General features: G+C 36.8%; 2 protein-coding genes across 2 annotated transcripts; both read left to right on the top strand.

The window, feature by feature from the left end:
* The first annotated feature begins 2,003 nt into the window (after positions 1-2,003).
* LOC146160928 (uncharacterized) lies at positions 2,004-2,960 on the top strand. Its single transcript, XM_083385053.1, has one exon. It carries the CDS (start codon positions 2,004-2,006, stop codon positions 2,958-2,960), a length of 957 nt encoding a protein of 318 aa, XP_083241179.1.
* Positions 2,961-5,445: 2,485 nt separating this feature from the next.
* LOC146160927 (major facilitator superfamily domain-containing protein 6-like) lies at positions 5,446-11,278 on the top strand. The gene is made up of 9 exons (XM_083384398.1): positions 5,446-6,021; positions 6,166-6,405; positions 6,577-6,950; positions 8,064-8,265; positions 8,328-8,476; positions 8,588-8,670; positions 9,325-9,493; positions 9,933-10,113; positions 10,920-11,278. Exons 1-9 carry the CDS (start codon positions 5,919-5,921, stop codon positions 11,156-11,158), a joined length of 1,740 nt encoding a protein of 579 aa, XP_083240524.1. The 5' UTR covers positions 5,446-5,918; the 3' UTR covers positions 11,159-11,278.
* The last annotated feature ends 862 nt before the right edge of the window (positions 11,279-12,140 follow it).

Genomic DNA, 12,140 nt, shown 5'->3' with positions numbered 1-12,140 from the left:
ATTTTGAACGTCATTGTGTTTAACAACTTTCCCTGCGAATTATAAAATTTGTATAAAACTGTTCTAGCCAAAAGTTTAAGGAAATAAAACATCACCAAGTGTGAGAAGGAAGCTCAGCAGGTGTGTTTAAAAAATAAGTGTTAAATAACTTCGGCTTTAAATCATTTTAAAATTCAGAAATATTAGCAAGTTAACCTTTTTTAAAAAGACTTTAATTTTTCCTAATCTAAAGCAAAAGACAAAATATGTAAAATGTTATTTCTATTGGTTATTTAAATAAATATAGAATAAACAATAACGAATTAACTGACTGCAATATGTTTGAAGTTGAACTGACATGATTCCCTGTTGTGTCCGGTTTTGTCAACGGAGATTTCGATCTACAGGCTGAAGGCGTTTATAATGCAATTTGACGCGTTCGGGGGATTCGGTTACTTGAGGCACTCACGCAAAAACGTGAATCATGCATAAGTAAGTTAGTGTGAGACTGGAAATTCGCAACAAGACCAACGTGAGTTTTGACTGCCTTTCGTAATCGACCTTATTCCGGGATATTTCAAAACTGTGTACCATACGCGCACGTACGCACGCAGTCTTAAATCCTATACAGAATTTAGATTCACCGGTAAGCGACTGGTAGTAGTTATTTGACTTGAGTTAAAGCAAAATGGAATGTAGGTTTTTTCAGATTTTATTTGAGCATTTTTTGTAACATTTTTATTATATACAGTTCACATAAATATTACGAGCAGCATTTTGAGAGATAAGGTTTAACAAGAAATAAACCAATTAACTATTGGAAATTTTTGACACTGAAACTATGTGATAACCACCAACAGCGTAAAGCTTTTATCATGGCAGCATCGAACTAAATTGCAGGATTAAACTTGTGTCAACAAATGTTTTTCTAACAGAGCTTTTCATTCAAGCTGTCCGTAACAAATGATCGTACGATCCATCACTCTGCCAATTAAAATAAATAAAAGTTCTGCAAGCAGATAAGAAGCCCCAAAATATCGCAGGTTTTATTTGTGGAGACAAATTTATAAATATCGCAAACCGAACCGGCGAAGAAAATTTCCGTTCACACCGACGGGCAAGATTCCTTTCGGCGGTAAACGATCAAAGAGACTGCGTTGCAACAATTTTCCCGTCCAGCGGGTCAACGCTTCCTCGTTGTGAGATGTCGTGACCGCTTTTATTTCGATCAGGCGCAGGCCCTATGTGCTGTTGGGGGGGAAAACCGGCGATGAGCAGCAAAATTGACGCCTGATACGATCGCCACAAACTTATTTGCCGTTTAGAGTTAGCACGTTGTTGGCCGTCAGAATTTCTTTCGTCGAACGCCGGCAGCTTAATTAAGGCCGACTGCAAAGTACTGTATAAAAACGGCAGCGATATGACATATACGCAGCGGCAAAATTGGTACAGCAGCGTGTACAGCTTGGAGAAAATTTTTCTTGGGAAATTATTTCGATTGTGTATTTCGTGGTGAGATTTGAAGACTTATGTATTCCGAAAGCGTTGCAGAATAGGGCAATACATTGATTTTTATAAAAAAATGTAAGCTTAAAAAAAAGAAATGTAAGCCTAAAAAAATATCGTGTAAATTTTAACAGCCTCTTTTCAAGCATTAAATATTAACTCGTTTTTTAACTTTAACAAACTTAGGCTATTAACTAAATGTCTATATATAAACTAGTCAGGCTTTAACGAAAAAGAATGTGCCATTGACTCATTTGTAATCTTATTATCAATTATGCATAGGTTCGTAAAAAATTCATACGACTGCTGAAGCGCGTGCATTCCTTACAAAAATATAGATATGATTCAGATTGTTTGAGTTGTGATTCGTGTAATTACATACAATGTTCTTTCAGGTAGATTTGTAATGCCTGAAACATTTTAACGATTTCGACCACTGATCTGAAAAAGCTCTTACGGTGCTCCGCTGTCAAGTCTGCACAACCATGACGCCATTTATGGTTACTAACCAGATTAGCATGGATCTAACATTGGAAACCAATTTCACAACGGCAATCCTTGAAAGCAGCACGGAATGGAGAGGAAGCGTAATGCCAACGCGGGAAGATCGACTAGGTGAAAAAGTATGGATTGGAATTTTACTGGCCTTATCCTTGTACCTCACCGTGACAACGGGTGTTTACTTGGCATTAAAAAACGACAAAACGCTTCGCTCGACAAATGCCCTTTGTTTCTTGTCTTCTTTAGTCGTTTGCTGCGCAAGCGTCTGGTTTCATGTCGAGGTGTACGGTCTGACAAAAGGCCGGTCGCTCTGCGTCGTGTACTCCAGCGTCAACGTCTTGCTGGCCAATCTGGACAAAATAATGCTTTGCGCCGTTCTCTGGATCCGCCAGCGCTCGTTTTATAGCTCACCGCTGCTGGCACACTTGAGCTCGCCGCGTCTGCGCGTCTTAAGCCAGCTGATTTTGGGAGCTGTGATTGTGGTGCCTATATTCCAGTTCGGCCTGCTGTTGGCCATTCCTATCCACTCGAACGGCGCCACATGCAGCACTGGCACTACGTCTGGAGCATTAAACGTGGCCGTGCCGATTGCCTTTATCGCTGGCGCTCTTTGTCAACTTGTTTTACTCTTTTTGGTCTTGTATCCCATCATGAGGCACTTAAGGGGTGACGGCGCTCAGAGACAGCAACGTAGACTTGAAAAGGCCGTCATCCGGCTCTGCATTGTAACCGCGATCTATGTTTTGACCGACCTATCCTTTGTGCTTGTGTCCACCAATAGACAACTTAAGATTTCGTTCAGCTTTATAGCCATTTGCTACGCCAGCAACACGACGATCAATCTATCCGCAGTTCTGTTCACGTTCGCCGATTGGAAGATTCGATACGCGCCATTTTGGGGAACGGAAAAAGAAGCGATTCAAACTTCACGTCTTTCGGTGTCGATGTCACCTAAAACAATTACGGTGGCTTGAATGAGTACACCAGGAGACTTTCTGCAGTCGCTGTTGTTTGTGCTTTAAATAAATGTCTACCTTATTGGGACGAACGGTTTCACAGTAGGTCAAAGAAGGGAACAGTAGGATCAAGCTTAAACCGTCAAGAATTGTAACTGTAGTAATGACTGATAGAAATATGCGAGGGTGAAGTAACAACTGATCTGTTGGTTGTTTACGCTTTTGTACGATTTATTGAATTGACTAAGGCAGAGATGGGTTTAAAAAGAAAAAAAAACTAATTAAGTTGCTGTCTTTATACTTTTATCTATTAAGTTGTAAGTTAACTGTTGCTGCGCATTTAAATAAACAAGTGTTTAATTCGTTATATCAGTACTTGTGTAAACAAGTTTCACAAAACATCAGGGAGTTTGGATAGGGAAGCACACTGAAGCAAAATATATATGTGCTTTTTCAGGAACTTTTAAATTCAAAAGGCCATATGTTAAACACAAGCATACATATTTAGTCAAATAATAAAAACCTAGCCGGATGGATAATGACTATAAGCGATGACTTTTTTGCAATATTATATACAGCGCAAATTTTTAGGTAACTTTATTACAGCCACGCAATTTTAACCTTATAAACATCCCCTTCGCGGGCCTCGTGCAATATCCAAAGTTTCCAGTATAAGGTTTTAGGAATGGTCTAACCAGGGCTGGCCAAAACGCGGCTCGCAAGCCGCATGCGGCTCTTCACCCAGTTATATGCGGCTCTTACGTTCATGTTGCACCTTTTTTTTATTTTTTAGAATGTTTCTATTACCTTTGGTTAAGTTATGGATTATTATCGGTTTCGACTCATACTGCTTGCCTATAAGGCCATTGTATTTTTAATAACACGTTTGAAACAAGATAAACGCAAACAATACGCCCAAATAATATTGATATACGATATTTTATCAAGAAAGGTATATTTTTTCATTCAATGCACCTCGTCTCCTTCTAAATTAAAATTTTTGTCTATTTAACGAAATAAAGGCACTTTTTTTCAAGCTTTGCGCGATCGCTTTGTGAGAGTAAGTTAAAAATGGAGTGATATAGGTCAGGACATTTATTTCGTTTCATGTGTGTAAGGTGTGGCTCTTAGCGGTTAAACAAGTAACAAATGCAGCTCGTGGTATCTGATCGGTTGGGCCACCCCTTGTCTAAACAGTTAGTTCTCTTAATAGCCTAACGCCCCAAACTATAAGCACTATTTTAGTCTTTGAGAAATATTATATTATTTTTTCAAATCAAAACTAAACAAACTACCTTGACAATCCAAAGTGCATAACTTTTGCACATTCGAAAAATTTTAGCATATAGCTCCGCTTTCAATAAAACAGCCCTTGGCGGAGTAAAAAGAGTCGTGGAAGTATTACAATAGAATAGTTGGGTCTAGCTGAGTGAGTAATGAGCATTGAAATAGCGGAACAGTGAGTGCGTTAAGGATTAGCTGGTCCGACCTAGGCAAGCAGGACGCCTAATGGTGAAAAGTAGAACGTTTTTAAACAAACCTTTTTTCGACACACGCGAAACACCCACAGTATATAAAATCACGATGTCTCTTCGTTACAGATGTATTTCATTCAACCGAATGCAAAACCGAGGAGACCGTAATAATAACGCGCGTAAGCAAGAGCACCAGTTGTTGTATGGTTTATTAAGATTGTTGTTAGCTTATTAGAATGGTTGTTAGTTTATTAGGATGGTTGTAAGTTAATAAGATCGTTTTACAGCTAAATTCCATCTATTTAGCTTACTATTTACGACAATGATGTTTATTAGTTTGGTGCAAGTTAGCAATGCAAAGCAACACTGTAAAAAATTATAATCCAACCCTCATTCACCCTTCAGTATTGCAAAATATTGCCTATTTCGTCAGTTAAATAACACTGATCTACAAATCACTACTTTGGCGCAGCATTCCGTTAACTGGTATTTTGTTGCCTATACTGTTTAATTTCCTATTCGAGCGATCACCAAATGAGGTAATTCTCGCTGACTTGAATAGTAAACAGAGAGCAGGGGACAAGTAACAGCATAAAGCCTCACAGCAGCCATGTAACATGTGTTGGCTTTGCATTGTGTATTTTGCATGCCGCAGCTGTCGCGACAGAAACCGATCGACGTTGTTAATCTGGTTAAGATGGTTAAAGGTATAATATACTGTACAATGTTAAAGAGGGTTGAAAGTGTATACATTGTTAAAGACGATTGAAGGTATGTACAATGTTAAGACGGTTAAAAATAAGGTTAAAGTTATACTATATACAATGCTAGAATGTAACTGTGGAAAACTGAAGTAAGCCCTGTCAATTGGACAAAGCGGTTATATGAGTGGTGTCTAGGCAATCTGTTGTTTTGTTTTATCCTCACGTGATAAAAGTGTGCCAAGTCCTTTTGTTGGGCCGAATGGAGCTGACTAGAGAGAGCTGTAATACAATGGTTGCTGTTGTGGTTTACCGATACGAGTTATAGCTTATGAAATAATTATTACATGTTAATAATTTTCGATGTTGATGCTATTGAATGTATTCCATTTTAAACAGTGTAGGCAGATAGACTAAGTGTTATTTTAGATTATTGTTTCAAATAAAAGTTAAAAAGTTATTAGGGCACTGTATTTTCAGAATATAATCAAATCTGTTTTCGGCATTGTGTATCGGTCAACGAAAACATCGATATTAGGTTATCGGGAGCTATTCTAAAGAGTTATTTCGACGACCGATCTCTAACAGACAGGCTTGCTATTTTATAGATGTTAATATAGTGCAATCAGTGTAGTTAAATTTTGGAGGTAAGTAAATTTCGGAGATACAACAACAGTGTAACATATTAGCCTACTGGTTTCTACGCTAAAGGCTGACTTTATCAGCGTCAAGGTTGCCTGTGTTTATCAGCATCAAAGTTGCTTGTGGAATACACTTTAAATGACCACTCGAATAGCAATATGAAGGAAGAAACGCAAGATAATCGTGTTAATCGTTGGAAGTGCTTAAGGATTAACAAAGAGTACCTACCATTAAAGCTGGTCTTCTTATTTGTTATGTCAGGTAACATCTGTAATTTGTGAACACAATTGAAGCTGATATTGTTTGATATTTTTATTAACTCGTATTCGTTTCTAATTTAATGCCATATACACCCTGTATGCCTAACATAAGTTAAATTTATTGAAGCCAGTTTATTTTTTATAGGCCAAGCATGCGTCTTAGTGTTTCAAACTATATTCATGAAACACTTGGGCCTATCAACTGAACAAGTTGGTACCATATTGGCTGCTCAACGTATTTTTGGTATATTTACGCCTCCGATTTGCGGGGCGATTTCGGATAAGTCCAAAAGTCCAAAACCGGTTTTGATTTCCATCCTTCTGCTGTCAGCAGTTGTTGTGGGTTCGATGGTCCTTGTACCAATCGAAAGTAGTGTTATTGACGGTAAGCAGTTTTAACATTTAAATATTTTTCATTTAAAAGTTTAAAATTTTCTACTGCGACGTTTTTCTGTAGAATATTTATAGAAATCTGGGTAAATATATTCAAGGCTTTGTTACATTTTTGCTCAGTGCTTTCTTGGTTGTTTCAATTGTCAAATTGCAATGTGTTCAGGAAACGTTTCAACACAAATTGACGAAGTTCTGTGTACTCAGTCAAACACGTCATACAAGTTTCAATGCAACTTTGTTGAAGTCAAGGACACTTTCATCCATAACAAAAGCCAATCTTTTCTGCAACATATGGCCAATGCAAGTCGTACATTATTTATCGAAAATCGAGGCCAAGAGAAAATGCACGCAACAGATGGTTACACAGTTGGACATGGTGACCGACCTAACACCACTTCTTTGTATAAAGCCAATGAAATCCAGATTTTTTTTGAGCTTTGGAATACATCGTGCACATACATAACAGCACCTAGCCATTTAAATGAAATCAACAAGGCCACTTTTTACTGCAGAGACAAGCGGAAAGATGTTATCGAGGTTAGAACAATATACGGTGAAGTGTAAATTCATGTTTTCATTAATGTTCACTTAGTATTTTGGTTTAAGCCATTCGATGGGTTTCATTATAACACTTTCATATTCTAGTTTACCCCATAATATCAATGTCCGGTTTGTCTAAAATAGTGACATGTGAAACATAGAGTCTCATAGACGGTGGACGGTGGTAAACGTTTTGTACGAAGCTGACATAGCGGTTTCGAACCTTACTTCCTGAATATCGTATGACGATGCTCTAAAGACAATTCGTCGTCGAAAACCATTGGGCATTACATACATTTTTGTAACTAAATGTTTGTTTCTTGTTTGTTATTTACATTGTCCTAATTACATGTTACAACTAGTTGTTTATGTAGCACAAACCTAGTAACGAAAAAAAAACTTTTTTAAGAATTATGGTTTTGAACAAATAAAGAGCAAATGCAGCAACAGCATATTTGAAATATCCTACTAAATCTACGAATTGTGTGATATCTGACCCATTGTAGAAAAAAGGATTACGAGTAATTCCTTATTTATAAATTGATATTTACTTTTTCCTGGTATGACAAGCTAATGATTAACTTCATAAATAGGCCAAAAAATTTATAAATAAAAAAACGAAAAATTTAAGTTTCCAAAACGTTACAGGCTAAAAAACAAAACATCACACAACGACTTGTTCAGTGCCCATTACGTAAAGATTTTTCGTTTTCAACACAAAAATATATGTTTTAGTGTGTAAAATTAACGTAAATAGCATCAGCGTTCAGCCGCATGAATTGAGAAAAGTATGACAGAATTGCCAACCAGGTATTAATTGCAAACACAAGGATTGATTTAGCGAAGATTTAATTTTTTTTTACATATATCGTGTTAAATCGTTATCCATACATATGACAAACGTTATAATTTAATGGCTTACGACACGCGTATATAAAATTTTCAACTGTGCCGATTCACGAATTGATAATAATAATTGCACTGCAAAAAATGATCGGTTCTATAAAGGGCTTTAAATTTTGATTTACCCAATGTTTTATTTACTGTTATTATACCACTTTGACTGTTTAAATTAAGTGACGGAATTGTTTTAACACCCCCTCGTTTAAGACAGACACCTACGGAACAACATATTGGCTATTGATGTTGCTGCTTCTCCTAACTTCGTTTAGCTACAATGGAGCGTTGCCAATTTTAGAAGCGACTACCTTTGCAATTCTGGGTGCGAAAAATCGCCTTAAATTTGGCCAACAGCGTCTCTGGGCTTCTGTGGGATTTGGCTTGACATCGTTCTTTATTGGACTGTCAAAAGGTGTTTGTAAGTTCATATTTTCAAGACAAATAGTTGTTTTAACGGTCATGATGTTTTAACAGATCTAACGAAAGCGACGATCTCACCGGACAGTAATTTGTCATATTTGCCGATATTTGGCGGTGGATGCATCTTCTTCTGTTTATCAGCGTTTGTGTCAAGCAAACTAAAAATAACGCCAAATACTATCGCAGCAATTACAAATATTCGGGTTCGGACTTTATATGGTTTTATGTAATGTTTATAGGTATATATGTAAACTATAATAAACATTTAAGAGGTCAAAGCTTGAATAAAACCATAATTACGTGTTTTCTCACAGGGCGTTTTCAAAAACATTAAAGTGATATGCTTCCTTGTGTTTCTAGTACTACCATTTGGGATAGGACATTCCGTAATGTTTAGGTAAGCTTAAAAGCTTAACGGCAAGATCGATAGCTTTATACATACTATTTAAAACACAATATGTTGTTTTACTGTTGAATATCTCACTACTGTCACGCCGACATATTTATTTTATATCCTCACTGTTAACATATATGCTTTTCTCAGTTACAGCGGCGAATTAAAACTGTGGAACATAAAGTGTTTGCCATGAAAACACAGTTTGACTTAATACTCAAAACTGTAAATGTGTTGTAACGGTTTTTGTATTAGATATGTATTGAGCCTTCTTTTATCGAAAAACTGTCTGTGCAGTTTGCGAATTATAAAAACAAAGCATTTGGTTTCAATCCACGACTGACACTGCAAATTTATTCAAAACTGTTTAAAAAAAATACTGTTTTAAAAGAAAAACATTTAAAACAAAATATTCAATTTTGATTATAATTAATTGTTTTTTTTTATTTACGAAACATTCAAGCTGAGACGGAACATGCCACTCCTGGATCCAACGACATTACACAACAAGCTCGTTTTTAAGGGGCCAAAATAAAATTAAACGATGTTTTTGGAACCCATACTATAGCGTTGTGTTTCAATGAATATTCGCACGTGACAATTACCGTGTAGATTTTAAGTGCCTTAAGTTAGTCACGAAAAACTTGTTTTGCACAGCTATGCCTTCTGGTTGGCGGAAGATAAACTCTCCGCATCTTCAACAGTGCTTGGCTTGAGCTCGTTTGCTGCAGCTTTCGCCGACATTCCATTCTACCTCGCGTCTGGCGCTCTGATCCGAAAGTTCGGGCACAATTCACTTCTCGTCTTCAGCATGATGGTCATGAGCGTAAGATTAAATACAGATCAGTGATTATCAAGCTGTGTGCCGCGAAGGTTTTTTCAATTTTGAAAAAAAAGTCACTAAAGTCATGCGGACAAGCATGCGAGAATTTAATGTACACTGTTCATCAGTTAACTTATAGTATAATGGTATTTATCTATTACGTTGCCCTGTATTAAGGTTCATTTTCAAGTTATATTGTTATTCATTTTGCAAAAACACGTATTTTTCCCTTTTTTGGTGTGCCGTGATTTAAAAAAAGTTTGAGAAAGATTAGAGTAGACGTCAAACCTACCTCCCTGTCCCCGAGGCACGCTTCACGTTAAACGTGAAATAACAGCTACATATTGATTAGTCAACGATTGCTGCTACACTTAAACTAGCATAATTTTTAGTTTATCAAGTAAATTGGATGTTGCTATATTATCCTCCTTTTTCTTCGCAGATCCGTTTATATGCAATGTCTGTTATAGACGAAGCGTGGCAGATAATTCCACTTGAAAGCCTTCGCGGGATCACTTGGGGTCTCTTGTGGTCGGTTGTTTGTTCATATACGTCATTGATTAGCAGACCGGAACTCCGGGCCACAACGATTGGAATCGTCAGCGCAGTGAGCCACGGCTTTGGTAAATATCTTCACAGCCTATAGGTTATCGAGTCTGGCAGCAGGTATGGATTAACCGTTAAAATCACAGGTTTATATAGATACGGACTCCAACCATAAGACTGAAATTAGAGCAACATCAACGTCCGAAAAAACACAGTTTGGAATAAGGGATAATCAGAAATAGGAATAATGCTTAATACTCGTGATCAGTTTTTTTTTTAAGGTTTGGTTTGGGTGATCGCTAAGTAGTTTTAAGAGACCGCAAGTGTTTCATTTAAATACCAAAAAGTTGCAAGTCCAAAATTGGGAAACCGCTGGAGAAATTTGGGGGACCGTTTCGGTCCCCAAAACACCTTAAAAAAACACTGGTCGTTATAACGTCTAAATCGGAATAAATACAAACCATGTAGTTTCATGCTTTATTTTATCCATTTACGCCTTATCCCAAATTTAGGACTTATTCCGACAGGTTCAGGTATTATAAAGTGGTTTTAGATCTTATCATGTCGAGGATTTTAGTGCGTATTTTGCTAAATTGTGCAGTTGGTCTGAATACTAAGGTATATTAGATTGTGCTGCTTTATATATAGTTGCTTTGTATAGGTCTTATTGTGTGTTCCCGTATAATGCGCGTCAAGCTGTTTAGGCCCTCAAGATAAGCCTGAGTTGATGTAGCATTAAATTTAAAACGATTGTATTATGGTCGGAATTATACGTTACTAAGACGGGAAAAATAGGTACCGTGAGTACATTAGACCGCTAAAAAAAAATGCACCTATTCAGTATTTCCATTAAAGTAGTTTCCATAATAATGTTCGTGTCCAGGTTATGCCATTGGTGCTTTATTGGGAGGGACGATCTACAAGGATGTCGGCAGCGAAGATCTTTTCCGCATCTGCAGTTATATGACACTAACAACAACGGCTTTATTCGGACTCATGACCTTTATACGGCACATTGTTTCGGGTAGAAAGAATAGGGCACAAGAAACAAAGGAACAAGACATGTTGGACACGAATTGCAACGAGCCTTGTATTAAATTGGAGGAAAAGGAGCTCTGTTGAAAACACATTTTGTGAAGCTTTGCAACAATTCGCAACATTGTCTGAATGTTAAACAGTTGGAGGTATTTGTCTAAGTCCATATTTACACTTAGTCAACTCTATTTAACCTAAAACTACTGACATATTTGTTAAACCAATTTTTACTATGCAATTAAATACAGTATGTTGTTTTTAAACAAAAAGTTGTTTCTTTTACACTCACTTGTTATGCTGCTTATTATAGTTTAAACACAATCCGACTTTTGAATAAACAAGTTTGTGAAACACCGTTTAGCCCTATTTCTGGTTATATGTCGCTGGCAACAACAGCAAATTCGAGTTATTTTTAACTGGAAAATAACGAATAGTTATTTTCACCTGGTTTGTCGCGATTTAAAAGAAGCGTGCTTATAAACAATAACTACAAACTACTCTTATTCCGTTCAATAGATAGAAATCTCTCTTCTGGTGTAAACGAAGTAAACCGTCGTTTCGGCAGCAGATACCAGCTGACCTCATCAAGGTTAATAATTAAAACGAGAGTGCGTTAGTCAGCTTACATACTAAGTAGTATAAAAATAAAAAGACCAAAGATTAAAATTAATAAATCCGGTGCAGAACTGCACCGTCTGACAACGAGCGTTTATCAGCTATGGCGTTAGCTACAACGACTAGTAGATACCATCCTTTTTGTTCGGATACCATCCTTTTGTTCATGGTGTTAGGACATTTGTCAATCCGCAACTCTTATCGTTAACACATTTCCTAACATAGACTCTACAAAGCCCTGAATTATCCTAACTTAAGCGCTACAAGCGTTAAAACAAATCGAATCGGGTGCTTATTCTGCAAAGCGATATTTTAATAGAAAAATACATCAGGCAGGCGAAAAATTATTTATCGGCTTTTGGTTCGGAATATTCTTTTAAAATGCAGTAAAACTTTCAGCGCATTTCCAATATTTCAAATTTCGTTTTGGTAGCACGAATTTACAAAAAAATTT

Source organism: Ascidiella aspersa, chromosome 3, assembly GCF_963924565.1.
Source record: "Ascidiella aspersa chromosome 3, kaAscAspe10.2, whole genome shotgun sequence".
Classification (NCBI taxonomy): Eukaryota; Metazoa; Chordata; class Ascidiacea; order Phlebobranchia; family Ascidiidae; genus Ascidiella; species Ascidiella aspersa.
The sequence above is the reverse complement of the archived record's forward strand: the minus strand, read 5'-3'. Positions and strand labels throughout refer to the sequence as shown.